At 42.4% G+C, this 19,579-nt stretch overlaps 1 protein-coding gene across 1 annotated transcript in view; it reads left to right on the top strand.

Annotated features, from left to right (window-relative positions):
* The window catches only part of DTNA (dystrobrevin alpha), a 297,236-nt gene extending 279,209 nt beyond the window's left edge, over window positions 1-18,027 (top strand). Inside the window, exons 18-23 of the mRNA XM_060243836.1 lie at window positions 308-467; window positions 1,786-1,875; window positions 3,049-3,217; window positions 4,357-4,489; window positions 8,340-8,392; window positions 16,303-18,027. Of these exons, the coding sequence (XP_060099819.1) occupies window positions 308-467; window positions 1,786-1,875; window positions 3,049-3,217; window positions 4,357-4,489; window positions 8,340-8,357 (570 nt within the window). The 3' untranslated portion in view covers window positions 8,358-8,392; window positions 16,303-18,027. The remainder of the gene's footprint in view (window positions 1-307; window positions 468-1,785; window positions 1,876-3,048; window positions 3,218-4,356; window positions 4,490-8,339; window positions 8,393-16,302) is intronic.
* The last annotated feature ends 1,552 nt before the right edge of the window (window positions 18,028-19,579 follow it).

Here is a 19,579-nt window from a genome sequence, read left to right as displayed (position 1 = left end):
TACTGCACTAATTTTTTAAATTTTAAATTTATTTTTGAAAGATCTGTTTGGCTACTTCACCTATTCCCCTCCCCTCCCAGCTATCCTATGCTATTGAGCTCCTCTGTTTTTGCTAGCATGTGCATCGAAAAGCTTTAACTAACAAAAAGAATTGTGCATTAGCTTCCCCTCAGGATTATCCTACTATTTTAGCGTGACATGATCTGATTTCTGACTGTTGTGCAGCTGCAGTGGATATGAGGGTGGCAGGATGGGAGTGCTTTCTCTTGTCAGGCATACTCATCCGCAGGTACCCTTCTTTTTCCAGACCCAAGGAGCAGGCTCCCCTCGTTCTTCTCCCAGCCACACTATCAGTCGGCCTATTCCTATGCCCATCAGATCTGCATCTGCTTGTTCTACACCAGCCCACACACCTCAGGACTCCCTGGCAGGCGTGGGAGGAGATGTGCAGGAAGCTTTTGCACAAGGTGAGCTGGGTGGATGGTCCTCTTTTACAAATAGGCAATGGTCAAATATAGTCAGTGAATATGGTGCTGGTTAATAATGGTTTGCTTTCACACACACAGTGGATTTTCCCCACTTCAGCCACCCAACTGGTACCCCCATCTCAATTTCCATATAGAGTTGTTCTCCATTCAAGCACAAATCACAGAGCCTATTTGTCTCAAGTAAAAGTTCACTTTGTTTTAAACCTTACAAAAAACAGGTGTTTCCCTAGGAGAACATTATCACCCGAAGATTCATAGATATACAAAGGAAACCATGCCTTGATGCTTTTATGTAAGAAAACACCCCCTTTCTTCTCTTCCTTGCTTTGCATTAGGATTCAGTAAACTACTCTATTCTTGGATTCTCCCCACACACACAGACACTGACTGGCAGGCATTGTTGATCACTAGCGCAGTGTCAAGCGTATGAAGATATGCCTTTTCTCTAGCCTTCATCATTTGTCCTTTTTGGGGTTTAATTACCTTCGAAGTGAGGATGATTCTCTTTGTTTCTGCTAATGAGAAACGCTGCTCTTCAAGGCACTACCCCCCTTCCGCCACACACAGGAAAACCCTCCCCCAATGAACTGCTTCTGTTGGACTTTACAGTCTAGCACTGGGGTATTCCCCAGCCCCTTTGTGAATTTCTTACTAGTTTCTTTATAGGAAAGCAAACACACACCTAATAATTGGTGAATGGAATTTTTTCCTCTGTCACGCCAGTGCAGAAAAAGTTCCTTCTCACTGCCTGGTTAATGACCTTCAAACTATTATGCTTTCAACAAAAAACCCAAAGTAGCTTATAGTCAGAAAATAACAATAATGTGCAATAAAAATACCAAAATTGCTGTTACAGTACTTCGACATGGGATGTTTGTGCTTTTTTCCCCTTGATAACTGGCCATTATGTTTTGGATTTATCTTCAGTTTCAAAAGCAATATGCCACATTGTGAGGGGCTATTATTAAAAAAAAACCACCAGTACAAAGCAGCTTTGGGCACATAGAACTAGTTGTACAGTACTTTGGTTTCCAGACATTATCTTTGACTCTAGATTAGTGGCATTTGATTAAATTGAAGCAGCCCTTGCTGTACAATACAGGAAAACAGAAAACATACCCAAATTAGAGTTGCAGAAACCTCCTTTCTTGTAAATAAATTATTGTGGGTGGTCTGTTGTTTGCTATGTGGCTGTCTTCATTACGTTTTAGGCTGTTAACCTTGTGTGACATTAACGAGCTCAAACAAACATACTTAGCCAGAAACAAATGAGTCCTTTGCTTCTCTTCTCTCTCAGGTGCAAGAAGAAATTTAAGAAATGACTTGCTAGTAGCAGCAGATTCTATTACCAATACTATGTCTTCGCTGGTGAAAGAACTCAACTCAGGTGTGATGCTTTAAAAGTGCAATTATGTTATAATTTAACTTTTTTTTTAAAAAAAAAGTTGCAACTGGGGGGAAGCAAGTACTTAAGTTCTGTATGACAATTTTTAACAATTCAAATATAATATTATGTATAAGCCCGCTAGCGAGGAGGGCAGGATATAAATCAAAGAGATAAAATAAATATTAGGAGTCAAAGGCACTTAAATGCCAAATTGATTCCCCCAGCCTAAGATGTGGAAGTACACCAGTGCATACCTGAGGGTGTTCTTTGGAAGTCCCCCTCTGATAGATTGTGTGGATAGATTTGCCTCCACACACACACCTCTCTACAAGCACCTTTTGTGCATGAAACAAAGTTGCCTGATTTCATGCTACTTAAGTAGTAGCAGAAGTATGCTGGAAACAAGCAGTCCAAAGTTATACAGGGATTTGTTAAAGAATGCAAGGGGACAACCCACTTTTTGGACTATGACTTTATGCTAGCCCTGCTAACCACCTGCTTTGCTATTGGGGTTACTGGAGATCTCCATGGGGATTAGCATAATCCCTGTGTAGTTTAGAAATGGTAGGTGCATTAAATCATCCCAGCTAGTACCTCAGCAAATTGGCTTTCTGCAGACACCCTGTTAAATAGCAATTGTGAACAACAGATAAATGAAATACTTAACTCTATAGTTACTAGAAATTAAAAAAGAAACATACTAGAGCAGGGATGGCCTACAGTAGCTCTCCAGATGTTTTTTGCCTACAACTCCCATCAGCCCCAGCCAGCATGGCCAATGGCTGGGGCTGATGGGAGTTGAAGGCAAAAAACATCTGGAGAGTTACTATTGGCCACCCCTGTACTAGAGTGTAGGTAATCACAGTACCATCATCACTTTTCTCAGCTCTGGATTAACCATTAAGCACAAAGGGCAGGTATTTATGGCACCAAGGAAAGGAAGGCACTACAGAGTTTCCCCCCCTAGCTATCATGCCCTTAATTCTTCAGTCAATTTTTTGTAACTGTCCTTATCTGCTGTGTTTGACTTTAATCTGCATAATTAATTTTTTTTCCCCTTCAGCATGGTGAGCACTTATTGAGTCTTAATGTCTTGCCATTTAAGCAGTGGAAGTGCTGAGGGGCACCATTGTTTGACTGTGCTTAATCTGGCCCTGACTCTTCTTCCCCCAGAAGCTGGAAGTGAAACAGAGAGTAATGTGGATTCTGAGTTTGGCCGGACCCATTTTGATGACCTTGTTCCATCACCAACTTCTGAAAAGGCTTTCCTTGCACAGATCCATGCCCGGAAGCCAGGATACCTTCACAGCACAGTGGCTAGCGGGACCATTCGCAGTGATATGTGGGTGCCCTCTATCTTTTTTCCTTCTTCTTATATATTGTTTCTAATAAAGTTCTGAAGCTAAGTAGAGATGGCTTGTGTACATGAAAGCTTAAATGGAATGTGAGACATTTAAAATAGTAGGAGAAACAGTTGTGTAATTTTTTTTAACTTTGAAATTTAGCACTGAATATTTACCATAACAGCAGTAGAAGTGCAGCTTGTTTTCTGTGCAAACCTCTTTACAGGTATATTAATTTGGTAGTTACCAACCTTAAACATTGGAAAGAAGCATCTCCACTTGATAGGATAGAAATATTCTTATGTTTTATTCCTTGAGATGGGAAGATGATGATGTCTTCTGCTGAAGATTAATTATGAAAAATAAAGACTCTTTACTCCTTAGATGTAAAGTGCATAGAATTGCAGGTGTGAGCACATAGTGCAACCTGAGGTGAGATCACTAATGGGAATCACATGAAAGCATGAAACTACCTCCATCAAAGTCAGTACTGTCTATTCACACTGGCAGGGGCACTCCAGAGTCTCAGGCAGAGATCACTTGACATCCTGTTGAAAATGTCTGCTGACAGAAGGATTTGTATCAGCAGAACATAACTTTATTGTCTCCTCCCTTTCCTGGGAGAACCAGTGGAAATCCCACCTTTCTATCAGTGGAAGTCCTCCAGGGGATCAAACCTGTTAACAGGAATAACCACTCAACTAATCACATGGCCAAGAAGACTTGGGGGTTCTCTTTCTCAGAATGCAGCCCCTAGGCCATGCAGCAAACTGATTCTGAAATGAAGAAACTTTAAAAAGCAGCTATAAATGCCCCTAAAATGGCAACCAGCAGAAGCCTACACTGCATACTGGGTGGGAGGATGGGTTGAGTATGCAGCAAGATTGAAAGGGTGGGGGCTAAGCTGCCCTTGTACATCAGTTGGCTCAGACCCCCACCATGCACTCTGGGAGCAGCGATGCCACTCCATACTTCTTCCTCCTTCCATCCTAACTGCAACTGTTGCAAGGGCTATTGAAGCCGGGTGGAGCCTGATTGTCTCTCTGTGTGTGTGTGATATGTAGTTCCAAGAAAAAGCATGGTAATGACCTTGCCTCTCAAACCTTTCTGGGAGCTATTTATTCATAATTGTCTTTAGGGTTACAGAAGATGGAGACCCCTATGTCAGAGCAGATGATGAGAACTATGAAAATGATTCTGTGCGCCAGCTAGAGAATGAACTCAAGATGGAGGAATATTTGAAACAAAAGCTGCAGGATGAAGCTTATCAGGTAATACAGTTGCAACAATATTATCTAAATTAAATTGAAACCAATGAGATACCCTGTGTTAGAGCACAACTACTGTATACAAGCAGGTGTCAGTTTCCAGATAATACTGAAATCTACTTATTTTTCTGCGTAAGTTTGCAGGAAGTCTTGTTGATCCATAGTGGTGGGTGGAATCCAAACAAAACAGCGGAGTAATACCAAAGGCAACAGCAGTACCACCATGCCAGATAGCCTGTTCAAGATGGAGAGGGAAGGAGGAATTCATCTAGAGATGATCCCTCTTCCCCCTCCTTCTTACCTCTGCAGATTCTAATCCCCACATCCAGTCCAGCGCTTTGAGGCATTATAGGGCTGGAGCAAGAGGATTGGTGCTTTTGTCCCATCCTCTGACTGGGAAGTACCTTACAGCTTCTTCCCTGCTTTCACATTAGCCAGTTTGCCAGCTTCCCTCATCATGTTTTAGTGTGGTTTTGAGACCACAATTTCAACCTCCGTTTTTGAACTTCTGAGCACTGCCACCTTAAAGTTCTTCACCATTAAGACTATTTTCCTAACAGATATATTATCTACTGGCAGAGTTTATGAGCCTGGAGTTCCCTTGATGAACTCTACATTTTAATGGCATAAAATGTCTCTGATGCTTCATTTCCAAAATTAGCATAAGAGCTTATGTCCTCCTGCCTACACCAATTTGTGGTCCAAGGAGAGAGAATGGCATTCCTTGGTGATCTAGGCCTTCAAGTTCTACAGCATCTGCACTAAGCCGCACATAAAACATGGGTGTTTCTTTATCTCTTTTCATCTCTTCTCTCTAGGGAAGAAGGTATCTACATCTCCTCAGATAGTTGAGGGACAGTATAACCTTGGCCTGTATAGTCTTCTAAATTGCTTGTTCCTGGAGGGCATAATTGCCCATTTCATTAGGGGAGCATCTGCATTCTCCCCACCAATTTGGAGGTCGTTGAGTGCAGGTTCAGTACCTGAGATGTCAGAAGCACCTGTTTGTCCTTCTTTTACATATAGTTTCAATTGATCTAGATGCTGACAGTGGGGGGTGTGAGGGCCATCCCTTGTGCTCTGGACCCATGCCCATCCTGGCTTTTAAAATGTTGCTGGCAAAAGGTATTGGAGTCATTAGTAAAAACTGTCATTTCCTCTCTGAATGAGGTGGCTCTCCCTAGGCCTTTGAAGTAGGCAGTTATTAGGCTTTTGCTCAAATAATCTTCATTGGCTAGTGATGAGGTGGCCAGTTATAGGCCAGTCTCCAATTTACCTTTTCTAGGGAGGGTTATAGAGTTTGTGGTGGCAGAGCAGCTCCAGGGCTTTCTGGATGACATATCTGTCCTTGACCCATTTCTGTCTGGTTTCAGTCTGAATTTGGTACTGAGATGGCTTTAGTTGCCCTGCTGTGCAACCTTTGTTTAAAACTGGACAGAGGATGGAACAATATTCCCTGTTGAAGCTGTTAGTCCTCTCAGTGGTCTTTGATACAATTTATCCATTCTCATCCACTGGCTTGAATACAGAGTTAGTATTAAGGGTGTAACCCAGGGGTCCTCAAACTACGGCCCGTGGGCCAGATGCGGCCCGCTGAGGACATTTATGCGGCCCGCCGGGTTATGGCAAAATCAGACCGGAAGTGACGTTCGACCTAAACTCGCGTTAGCAACGCACACTTCCGGCACTGGGCTGAGGCGGCGGAGACAGAGTATGAGGTGATACTGAGGTGAGGTGAGTTCCCAGGCCGGGGTGTGTGGTGTGGGGAAGGGAGAGAGATGCAGAAGACGGAGAACTGATGGCCCGCGGCCTTGTACAGTAACGGCAGTCCAGCCCTCCAACAGTCTGAGGGACAGTGAACTGGCCCCCTATTTAAAAAGTTTGAGGACCCCTGGTGTAACCCTTCAGTGGTTTCACTGTTTTCTGTCTGACTGAACATAAAGATTCTCTATCAGAGGTGCAAAATCAACTGTGTGGAATTGAAGCTACTACATTGAGATTTTCCAGAGCTTTGGAGTTGAGTGTCCACTGTATGCAGATGACACCCTGATCTATATTTCATTATCCAAGCCTCCAGATGTATCCATCTTGGCCCTGAACTGATGCTTTGATACAAAGGTTAAGTGGCTAAGGCAGACCAAACTGAAGCTGAATAATAAAAAAAAAACAATAATAATGCAGGTTGGGAAGGCTGATATTCTAGAGGTACTGAATCCACTTATCCTAGATGAAGTTACATAGGCTTTTTCAAAGCAGGGTAAGAGCTTGGGGGTGCTAATGGACTAAGAATGAAAAGTTTGAAAAGCAAGTGGATATGGTGTCCATGTTCTGCTGCTTCTGATTTGCTGATTCTTTCATTACCTAGACTTAGCAAACCTGACCACACTGATCCTTGCATCTGTAACCTCACAGCTGGTTTACTGCAATGTACTCTATGTGGGTCTGCCTTTGAAGACAACTCATAAACTATGGTTGGCCCAGACATATAGTTATGAAGTAACATCACCACTATGCCAGATAAATATATAATTTGAACTTGTGCAAGCACAGTTGCAATCCTGTTCTTAAGATGTAATGTCTTGATTGCTTTGTAAGATTGTTGTGCAAAGTACAGTTAAAAGATGGCAAGCAGAGGTGGCATGGCACCCTAAGTAGCACCCAGGGCACCCCCGCCCCTTGGTTACTGCAGACCTGCTGATAGGGCTGGCATTAGGTCAAGTGAGCTCCAGCTTCCCATGCTCACACCAGCCCATCCCCTCCCCCTGGCAAAGACTGCCATGGCCACCCTCCCCCCCTTCCCCACGGCACTGCAGATTTGATGCCAGGTGAGTCTAGGCCCCAGCAACTGAGAGTACAACCCTGTTGATCATAGCAGAGCTGACCTCCAAATAGCTATGTACTGAGCAGTATGGTTTCAGTATCTGGGGGAAAACACTGAGCAGTATGGTTTCAGTATCTGGGGGAAAACATGCAAGGCTGTTCCACATACAATGCTTACTACACTTTACCTTGGATTGAAGCCTATAGGAATATAAGAATGCAATTTATACTTCAGTATATGTAAGAGAGCCTCCTTAAACAGAGAAATTTACTGTGGGCTAGAAGGCAGAAGAACAGGTATTGCCAGAGAGCACATCCCATCAGCCCCTGAAGGGATCACAAGCAACCTGAAAGAGTCCAGCTGTGAGGCAGCTCCTCCCCCATCTTTTCAGGAACTAATAAAATGCTGTGGAGATAGCAAAAGAGAAGGTCAAATAGGAAGCTCATACCATGAGTTCCTGAAGAGACCACCAAATGCTGTTTATAACTTAAAGGTATTAAAAGACAAAATATGAAGCTGCTGAGCTAGATAAGCAGTATGTACATGGAGTGAACAAATAAGGTGGTATCATGTTGTACTGGTAATTTCATTCTGTCTCTGTGTTCTGAGACATTTGATTGGCCAGACCTTGACTAAAACTTGCCTGTCCAAGCAATTACATTCCTTTTATATTGCAAAGTGCAATACTTGAGCAATAGCTCCATGAGATTCCTTTTTGCTCTGGAACTTGGAGCAAATGGAATCTGTATTCAGTTGAAGAAATCTAACGTTTACTAATTAGCTTCAACATTCTTACAGCTGTTTCCTGCATGCAAACTGTGTTATTTCTCATATAATAATATTATTGCTTATGGAAGACGGGAGGGCCTGGCATGACTTTGTCCTTGGGGTCACAAAGAGTCAGACTTGACTGTGCGACTGAACAACAACATTATTGCATGTCAGCACACTTATAGTTCTCTTGTATGCTGCTGCAAGAATATTGGTTTGACCATTCACATGTTCTGCTTTTGCTTTCTTCTGTATTCACAGGTCAGCTTGCAAGGATGAATACCCCATCCTTGTATTACTCTCCTCTGAGGTGAGTATTATTCTAGAACTATGGTTACTATTCATTGTATCAGTTGGTGCATGCAGGAGAGGGGAGGTGTGCATGTAAGAGACAGCACCAATCCACCTCCCAGAGTAGACTATTGGCAAACCCAGATGTCTGACCACTCTGTTGGCATCCCCTGTGCAATGTAAGAATGTAAGACTGGGGTAGTGCATCAGCAAAAATAAAGTTCCTATTGGTCTGTCTGCCCTGCTGCCTTCTTGCTAGGGTAGGCATGGAATACATAAGCTTTGATGACAGGAGATTCTACTCATGTAATTCTGTAAGCTGAGACCAGCAAAAAGAGGATTCTCACTCTTGGGCTCACATTTCTATGTCTCCCTCTATCTGGGGTATTTCCAGAAAAGAGGAGACATAGAGAAAGAGAGAAGGTTGGCAACCAGGAAACAGTTGGCCCTAGGACACATGGCATCCCAGGGAGCCTCAGTGCCCCCCCCCATGCACTGTCACCCCCATCTGCAGTGGCTCCTCCTTCTCCCTCTCTTCCTCACAATTTTAATGCCTGGGAATGAATGGTGAAGCGCCATGTTCCCCGGGCTCTTTAAGGGCCACCCCCCCACACACACCAATCAGCTGATTGACAGGTAAAACTGCACCAGCTCCTATGCCAGCCCTCAGGTGCACTTGCAATCGGGGGTAGCAGCGGCGGGAAGGATGAGCAAGCCACCGCCACTGCCTTCTCCCCACTTCCTTCCCACATGATCCGGGAAGGAAGAAGTGGGAAGAAGGAGGCTGCAGCGGCTCGCTCATCCAGCAGCTCGCTCATTCTTCCTGTCCCCACACTGATCGCGAGCGTGTCTGAGGGCCAGCATAGGAGCCGCCTTTAAAGAGCCTGGCGAGTATGGCACTTCATCACCTGTTCCTGGGCATTAAAATTGTGAGGGAGGAAAGGGGAGGCAAATAGGGATTTGCCTAGGGGGTGGGGGTGAGGGTTGAATTTGGCACTCCACCCTGCCAGTGCCCTAGGCAAGTGCCTAGCTTGCCTAGTGGGCGGGCCAGCCCTGCTCAAGGTTCAGATTTAACCTCCATACTTCCAGTTGGTACATCTAGTCTAGAAGAAATATGAGCTAAATTTTGGCTCCCTGTGGTAACTTACTATCTAGTATGTGCAGGTGACATGAACCACAGTGCTTAGTTAATGCATGATGCAGCAATTGGCAATCACATATGCATCTCACAAAGATAGCCTCTATTATTTTGTTGATTTTTATTCATGTGCCATATTTTAATAATAAATTAATAATAATAATAAACTTTATTTATGCCCCGCCCTCCCCGCCGAGCATGTATAATTTGCTGCTTGTTATACATGATGAAAAACAGAGCAAGTTAATACTAGAGCTGAAATATTAATCCCATCCACCTTTATAATGTGTTTCCATATTTAAAACACTCACAATGGCTCACAAATGAATAAGATGAAGTTATCATAGTTATTAAAATAAAGATGTAATACATTAACATGATTTAAAAAATTATGTACAAAGTTTAAAACCAAGATAACCTAGATTTGAAATACTTTCTGAAATAAGTAAATCTTCAGCTGGCCTCAGAATGCCTGTAATAAAAGAGTAGGAAAGAAAAGTTCTAGGAAAGAAAGCGCCAAAGTTCAGGGGTGGCTTCAGAGAAAGCCCTTGTGTTCAGGACTCCACTAGCCATGTCTCTGGGATTGTAGGCTCATGCAGGTAAGCCTCCTTGGCCAACCACACAGTACAGGCTAGTATATATTTAGTATATAGTATATATTTAAAACATTTCTATGCTGCCTTTCCACCAATGGCAAACATCAAAACATGTCAATACATTGAAACATTTAAGACAGTATATATAAAATATTTGAACAATTCAATAGAAAACATATAAACACACAACACAGAGAACGCAATCAAGAAGGAAGGCCATTAACAGTTATTAGGGTATGCAAACCGCCCCCCCCCCAAAAAAAAATCTTCACCCGCTGGCAGAGGACAATGATGGAGACAGATGAATCTCCCTCGGAAGAAGTTCTAAAGTTTTGTCACCACAATCGAGAAGGCAGGGACATTCAAAGCAAGGCCTCCAAAAATGACCTGATTGGATGGGTATGTTCACATGGTGGCCCCAGAACATATAGAGCTTTAGAGATCAATTCCAGTATAGAAAGAATTTTGCACCCAAACTGTATAGGACTTTAAGGCAAAAAACAGCACTTTGTATTGAGCTTGAAACAAACCAGGAGCCAAATAGTTGGCACAAAATAGATCTTATATGCTCACTGCAGTGAGTCACAGTTAACATTCTGACTGCCCCACACAAAACACATTCATAAAACAACAATAAAGCTGTCCCCTGTTGCTTTTTATAGTATTACTGTGCAAACAATATTTGCTTCCAATGTAGACTTCAGTATCATAATTTAATATTGATAACAAGGCTTCTAATATACGTACAGTATAGGACTAAAATCAAGGAAATCTCTATTTGCAGACTTACAGTCTAAAAAACTTCTTAAGGCTGTCAACTTCAGCTATGTGTATAAGACAATAGAAGAGTAGGTAAGCTGTCCTAACGTAGGAATCTACTTGTTTTTATGGTGAACCTCTGCCCCAGTTTACTCAAGAGCTGAAGGTACATGCATCATCCACTAGGTATGAGAAGTCAAAGATCATGGTGGTATTATTCTTTATGCTGTTTGGATATTATCACTATAGAAACTAGCCATACCTTCCCATAACTTCCCATAACAGCTCAAAATGTTCATATATTACCTCCATATTTTCTCTCCACATTTTAATATAGATAGACAGTAATTCTCTTAAGATGCTACCATAATTCATAAGAGCCTGTTCCTGCTAAGTAGCTATTTTAAAGACAGGCCAGGTGGAAAACTGTGGAAAGAGGGCATTGGTTTTACCAAGTGGATTGTCCTATGGGCTTGTAAAAGGGTACTTCTAGAGGATGCCAATGTATATTAAAGGTAAAGGTAGTTCCCTGTACAAGCATCAGTCATTTGCCAGATCTGTAGACTTAAATCCAGAGAATGAAACCCTGAACAAAAAAGACAGTTCTTTCTACAACCTGAAAAAAGCCCCAAGTTTGTAGAAAATCTGAAATCTTTACAAAAATGAATTGGGAGGTTTAAAAGCCTAGAAAACAAAACAAGCAATGCTTAAAAAAACTCAGCATCCATTTTGGGGCTCACTAGGCAACTCCAACAATATTGACAGCTTTCAGCTCTTGGTTGCTGTCAGTAAAAGGCAGGGAAAGGAGACAAGATTCTTTCCAGGGCTGTTTGTGCCTTTGATAGGGTTACCAGTCTCCAGGTGATAACTGGAGATCTCCCACTATTACACCTGACCTCCAGGCAGGCCCGTAGCTAACCAGGGGCCCACAGGGCCTGCCACCTTGACAGTTTTGGGGCCCCCTCACTGCTCCTTTCTCTTCTGCATGATTTAAATCATGCAGGAGGGGTGCTCAGGAGCAGCTGCTGCCCCTCCCATGCCATTTAAAGGGTCCACAAATCAGCTGATCAGTGGGGTCCAAATCACATTTAAAGGGACCCCTCTCCCCACAGCCCCTCCCCCCATAGCCCCTTCCCGCTGCAGCCCCTAGCTATCGGGCTGTCTCCGGGTGACAAATCAGTTCTGTCTGGAGAAAATGCCCACTTTGGAAGTTGGATTCTATGGCATAATGATCCAAATCCTGCCCTTCTCAGGCTCTACCCCCCAAATTTCCAGGTATTTCACAACCTGGAGCTGGCAACTCTAACCTCTGAGGGAGGACTCATTGGAGCCAGGCCTGGCAGCAGCCACCAAGCAACTTGCATGACTCACCCAGGACTGGCTGCTTGCTACTATTCAGTGGCAGTCACCCCATGAAAGCCAGTGCGCTCTGATGGTTAGAGTTTCAGATTAGAATCCAGGAGACTCAGGTTCAAATAGGCTTACCAATCCCTAGGTCCCAGTGGGGGTTCTTTTGCTTTCCCAGGCTCCTTCCCGCCCTCAATCAGCTGGCCAGTGGGGAGAAGCCCCACCCCCAGAGGACCATGTGCCTTTGCACCTCCAGAAGCTTCAGTCTCTGATTGAAAGGCTTCCTCTTGGGATGGTGTGTCTGTGTTACTTTGAAGAAGTTGGCAGCAACTCATGAGTAGAGAGGCCAATCCCTTGCTTCAGAGTCGCCAGAAATGGGGGGGAGGGAAACGTCTGCTGAGCACTTCATTATTCCCTATGTGATCATAGAGTATAATGGGGAATTGATCTGGAGGTTTCAGGGGCTCTGGAGGAGCTGTTTTTTGAGGTAGAGGCACCAAATATTCAGTATAGTATCTAGTGCCTCTCCCCAAAGTACCCCCCAAGTTTCAAAACGATTGGACCAGGGGGTCCAATTCTATAAGCCCCAAAAGAAGGTGGCCCTATCCTTCATTATTTCCTATGGAAGGAAGACATTTTTTAAAATGTGCTGTCCCTTTAAATGTGATGGCCAAAACTCCCTTGGAGTTCAATTATGCTTGTCACACCATTGTGCCTGGCTCCACCCCCAAAGTCCCCAGATATTTCTTGAATTGGACTTGGCAGCCCTAGGTTCAAATCACCACTCTGCCTGAAAGCTCATTGGATGACTTTGAGCCTGTTACATATTTTCAGCGTAAACTACCTCACAGGCAGGCCCTTAGCCACGAGGGGACCTGGGGGGCACAGCCCCCAACTTCAGACTGGGGGGCCCCGGTGGCTTGAGGGCTGCGAGGGTCCTTCCCCGGCTCCCCAGCCTCCTCCTCCCTCCCTTCCCCACCATTTCAATGCCTGGGAAGGGGTGGTGGAGCAGCCATGATTCCTGGGCTATTTAAAGCCCCCCCCCATCGATCAGCTGATCAACGGGTAAAACAGTGCTGGAGGCTCATGGCTCCTATGCTGACCTTCCAGTGTGATCGCTATCAGTGTGGGGTGATGTGGTGGCAGCAGCAGAAAGGATGAGCTACCAAAAGAGCCGCTGTGGCCACTGCTGCCATCTCCTCCCCCTTTCCTTCCTGGATTGCGTGGGAAGCTCTTTTGGTGGCTTGTCCTTCCCGCTGCTGCTGCCCCTTCACTCCTCACTGATAGCAATTGTGCTGGAGGGCCAGCATAGAATCCATGAGCCTCTGGCACTGTTTTAACTGCCAATCAGCTGATCAGCGAGGGGCTTTAAATAGCTGGGGAAGCTGTGGCCACTCCACTGCCCCTTCCTGGGCATTGAATTGGGTGGGAAGGGAAATAGGAGGAGGCTGCGGAGCACAGCCCTCAAGTCAGCTGCAGCGAGGGAAGAGTCAGGCAGGGAGTAGCTCAAAAATCCCAAGGCCTCCTAACTCCCCAAATCCTGCCTACGGCCCTACTCACAGGTTGTTCTTAAGATAAAATTGAACAGAAAAAAATGATGTAAGCTGCTTGGAGACCCCATTGTGGAGAAAGGTGAAGCATTAATGAAGTAAATGAATAATAAACGTAGGTGATGGAAAGCAGATTAAAGGTTCATTGATAGGTGGAAAGGAGACTTGGAAGCAGAGAAAGGGGAGAGTATGGGAGCTTTCAGAGAAGGGAGAGAGAAAATAGAGGAGGGGAGAAGAAACGCTTTTGAGGTCCTTGCGGGTCTCCCAGTTGCTTGTCATAATAGCCTTCATAACAGGATTTGTATGGAACCCTGCCCAAAAGCATTACTTTTATTTAGGTTCCACTGATTTCAATTTAGAAACCTGCCAGCTGATGAAATCTAACTAGCCTCTGTAATATTCGGTTAAAAGGTGCTGTTATGAGTGATACGCTAACTACATCTGACACTGACAGGCCTTGTTGCTCTAAAAACAACACCTAGTTTTAAACTGTAATGTTTAGTTCTGTATTATAGAAGTCTTTTACAGTGAAGTCTTAATTCTGGCATTCTGAAGTTACACACTTTGCACTTGCATATTCTCTGTTGCCACTAGGTTATTCTAAAAACTTGGCTGAAACTCTGTGATTTTAAATCTGCAACAAATGTTTCCCCATTTCTAGAGGCTCAAAATTAGCTTTGAGAGCCCAAGGTAGTATTGAACAAAGAACGTTGGAATACTTCTGAAAACTGTTGGAAATTATTAATTCTGGCTCACCTGTATTACTGACATATTTCACTGTATAATGTCTTTGTTCCCATGCATTGCTTATTCTTTCTTCCTATAAACATAGTAGTAGTTTCTGCTGCCCCATATTCCTGTGCAGAGAAATATATGACATCAATATGCAAAACAAAGCTTTAGAGACTTTTCCTATTTATTTTAATAATGCATGGTTTTTTCACTGCTTAATAAAAACAATATAATTTAGCCACCTTATCTCAATCACTTACAAAGCAGAGACCAGATTTTTATCATAAAACTGAATTTGCACATAGTTAATAAAGAATAACATTATAGCTATAAAGAATTTAAGTAACATTTAATAATAAAGACAAATAGCACAATCCATCAAGGAAGATTCACATGCAGAAGCAGCTTTTCACATGTGTAGCACAATCACATCTGCATGCATGTCCCTATCTGCATTACAGAGCAGGATGCATCTTTTGATGTGCAGGGAGTAGGCCTCATTTTGAGCAGGTGCTCACCGAAACAGAGCTCCAGAACCTCTAAATTTTATTGTGTTCTTTCTTTCTTTCTTTCTTTCTTTCTTTCTTTCTTTCTTTCTTTCTTTCTTTCTTTCTTTCTTTCTTTCTTTCTTTCTTTCTTTCTTTCTTTCTTTCTTTCTTTCTCTCTCTCTCTCTCTCTCTCTCTCTCTCTCTTTCTTTCTTTCTCTCTCTCTCTCTCTCTCTTTCTTTCTTTCTTTCTTTCGTTCGTCTCCCAAATACTTGCTTCTGGGCTTCATTGTTCAAACCCCCTGTGAGAATTTTGCTGAACTCTAAGATTTGACAAACTTTCTAATATTTCCCCCCACAAAAAATGGGAAAATAACCAAAACACATGAAGCAGACAAATGGAAATCTTCATCATGCCACTGTGGCCACATAGGAGAAAGCAATTTAAAAAGTATGATAGTAAGGTTTTATTATGACAGTTATAATTCAAGAAGCATTTTAAGGTAAATGCTGAGCTGATATAATTTAGAACACTTTCTGGTGATGTCAGGAGTGTGTGGCATATGCTAATAAGTTATGCAAATGAGCTCTGGCACTTCTTTTTCTACGAAATGGCCCCTGGCTGGCAGGGAGGATGCACATTCCTGCATGAGGCAACTAGCTGTTGAATACTGGAGCAATGATGAAGTAGAAGCAGAATAATGAGTAGTTCCATGCTGGCCTAAATCAACAAAGGAAGATAGCTGAAGTTCCCCTCCTGGTCATAAAAGAGGATGAGCTGATGTCTCCAACCCAGACACGATTGCTTTACAGCTTCCACATACACTGTGACAGTTATCATATTGGAATCCTTTGCTTTAACTTGGAAAAGACCTCAACAGGATAGTTAAACAGAAATCCAGTGGGACCTTAAAATTAGCAACAGACTAATATGGGTGCTCCTCTGGAGTTATCAACAGGATAACTGAACATTGACATAAAGCCAACAAACTCTGGCTGTCTGCGAAATGTCAAATATGCATGCTGTATGAACTTATAGAAGTTTTGGTGTACGCACCAAGCTTCTATATAGCATTTTCTATAGAGGGGACAGTTCCATGTACTCAAAGAGATACATACACACACAATTGTACTCCCTTTCCTTCAGGGATATGTATCAAAGCCTATGTATATATGAACTCCATCCATGCTGTGATGCATATGGTGGCATGATGTAGTTATTTTAAAATACATTTTGTTGTGGTGTGTGCTGATATGCTTTCACTGTGTCCATGTATATTGCAACAGTGACTGTCATCTCAATTCTTTTACACATTTCTCAACAAGCAAGCTGCAATCAAATAGACAAAGGAAGCTACATGAGAACTGACAAGGAGGAGAGCTGTATTCCAGCTGCTGACAGAGAGCTTCCCTGATAACTTCTCAGAAGAAGTGCAACAACAAGCGCAGCACCTCTGACATCAGATAAACCAACTCATTTTGAAGACTGTAGCACATTACTTTTGTTCTACAAGTTGTAGTTTGTAGGTGTTTGTTTTGAAGAAGAAAAAAGACGTTTTATTTAAAGCTAACTTATAGCAGCTACATCTTATGTAACATGGCTCATTACTGGTGAAGAACACAGACTGACAAAAAAAAGATTGCTGTTACAATTAACAGCAGTACTAACAAAATACTCAAGCCCTTTGCACATAATATTGAACCTGTTCAGTTTACAATGACAATATTACTGCTGTTTATAGTAGGCATTTGTTTTCTGAATAGTTTGAGATTTTAGAACATTTTCCTATACACTGTACATTATTTTTCCACAGCGGAAATTTTAAAAGCTACAATGACACATTTAACACTGAATGAATATACTCCTGAGTGTATATATTTATATCCCCAAAACTAAGTATCTGACTATAATTGCAGTCTGGCACCCAGTTCTGTGTTCTTAAACACCATCTATTTTGGTGGGACTAGAGTCCATAATGAGGTACAGGATGGCAAGCTTAGATTGCAGTTTGTTTTACAGTCTTTCTGCAAGAAAAAGAGAGAAAGGCTTTTACAAAATGGACTGAAAGTATCTCTATGATTTAGGGCTACTACATAATTTAGGAATGTTTTGTTTTGATGTACTCAAACAAATCAGCCATATGAGTTAGTGTAAATATTTTCTTTCCAAATAGATACCATATACAAAAGGCAACATTCAGATGATATAGAATCTAGTTTTTAAAATCAGCACAGATCTTCTTAAAACTGTGAACTATGTTTTGAAATACTCGTTGCTAAAGCTGTTTATAAACCACAGGTGCCATAAAATCCCAAAACTGACTCACATTATGTATTCTCTTCCATGATATTGTTTTATTGCTGTTTTAGTAAGCATGTGCTCTTTCACTTTTCTCCATTCTTCATATACTGTTTGTTGAGGCCTTCAGCTTTAAATGTACAGGCTTTAAAAGTGCGCTTGCAACTATTACCTTTTATTTCTGAATGTGCATTGCCTTAGCCAGCCACCAGATGTTCTGCATGCATTCTTGGAAATGTGTAGTGAGACTTTCTTTCAGGCTGAATGGGGATTTGGCTATCTATGAAAAGCACAGGGGAGAAGTGTGTCCATTTAAAAAAGATAATTACAAAAGTGTCCCTTTGAGTAGCATCCTATTTTAACTATAATGGGGGATGACAGAGAAAGGGAGTGGGCTTTTTGGACTATTGGGGTTATAAAAAGAAGAAAATGTTGTAGTGAGGTTACTCAACCATCGTTATACTGTGAATTAGTTAGTAACGTCTCTCACCAAATCTCTTTTCACTAGGAACAAAACAGAAAATAATCAAGAAATTGCCAAGGACTTGTTAAAGTACTTCATAGTACAAGTATCTGAATTTCAAGCATCAGTTCAGAACAGGTTCTCCAGTTTGACAGAAGCAGTATAGAAAGTGTGCTGTTATAAACAAATATATTTAACTTCAATGAAGCTGGTCCCAAAGAGTTTGTGTACTATTTGTCCAAATGAGAAGCTTACCCTTTCTGCTGATTCTACTGGGGAAGAGCACCACACTCACAAAAAAACAACAACAACCCAGCTTATATAGATTCATCGGTTACTGCTAATGTTTTATATATGCACAAAATCATTTGCTACTATTGGCCATCTTCCTCCTTGCGTACATTTCAACATTGCCTCCAAGGAGTCAAAATCATGCAATTGAGACAAGTGCAGAAAATACAATATTTTTCCATGGAGACACCTCCCACTGCACCTGCAATAACTAATCTTTACTGCTATGATATCTGCCAGCCTGACAAGGTAGGCACTATACATAACCTATGACAGCTTACCTCTCCTACACCCTTCTCTCAGGAACCGGTTACTCTCTACTAGTGCCTAGCACTCAGCAAATAACACTGACTACAGTATATTGGCAAATGTTGCTGATAGCTCAGGACTCCAGTCAGGTGTTTCCTGAAGAGAGACAAAATGGACAGCTACATCTGAATGACCAAATCGAGCCACAAAACTAAATGTAGAGTAATAACCATGTTGCTTTAACACCAACATTTGTTTACATACTGCCACTGCATCTAAGGCCCATGCTTTAGCCTAGCCATTGCCAGAGCTGTGTAGCACTATTATCAATGGAACATCTCTACCAATCAATTCATGCACCATTCCCTCCAGCCTCATTTTGACTCTAAATCCCAAGTAGAGCTCTAGGTGGCCTAAAATTCTGGAACTTCCAGATTAAGCACTTTTTACATTTGTCTCTCCTGAAACAAAATGTAGGTTTACCACATCTTCCCAGCTGCTAAACTCAGTAAGGCTCATGCTCTTCCCCAATCTCTGCTGTGCACAGTGGGGAGAAAGGGAATGTGTTTCTTTGCTCTCTCCCTGCCTGACATGACTGCCCCACCTCTGAAGCTAGTAATCCGTGCATGGATATAACATTTGAATGGAGTTGTATGGATATAAAAGCATATGCACAAAGGCAGAGGTCATTTGGTCAATTCCTGGATTTTATCTTAGGCAGCAGTCATATTGTTCAGACCTGTGCGTATGGGATTTGATGTCCCTGTACCCTACGCAAGCAGCACACAACATGTGGCTGTTCAGTGGGGACATGGTAGACAGGACACATGTAGGAGAGAGAGATCAGGGAAGTGCATCCTGCAAACTGGATCTGTGTTTTAGCCCACTTAGTCCTTGTTTGTTTGTTAAATTGTGTTGGGTTGTGGACACTAAAGTTATAGAACTGGTTGAATCACCCTTTTGTGTGTCTTTATGGCCAATGACTGCAGCCAAAAACTCTTTGTGGATTGTCAGTGGAAAGGTAATTAAGGGGCAAGAATCAGAATGTGAAGAGGAATGGGGTTCTTGAATGTGGAAAGGAAAGATGGAGAATAGATTCTCTGTAAGTAGTAATGTTAACTAAAACTGCATTAAAAGGTGTGTGGCCTTTGTCGTGATAATATGTATTTTCTTATATGCATGAGGAAAAAAATGTTGCATCATTATTTAGCACAGATGTCTGCCTTTACTTTAATCATCTTCTTCCATCCTTATTAGTTTCATGAAATTGCTGTAGATATATCTTGTAAATACTGCAGCCT

The sequence above is a fragment of the Heteronotia binoei genome, chromosome 7 (genome assembly GCF_032191835.1).
Source record: "Heteronotia binoei isolate CCM8104 ecotype False Entrance Well chromosome 7, APGP_CSIRO_Hbin_v1, whole genome shotgun sequence".
Classification (NCBI taxonomy): domain Eukaryota; kingdom Metazoa; phylum Chordata; class Lepidosauria; order Squamata; family Gekkonidae; genus Heteronotia; species Heteronotia binoei.
Note: the sequence above shows the minus strand (reverse complement) of the source record. Positions and strands in the feature narration are given on the sequence as shown.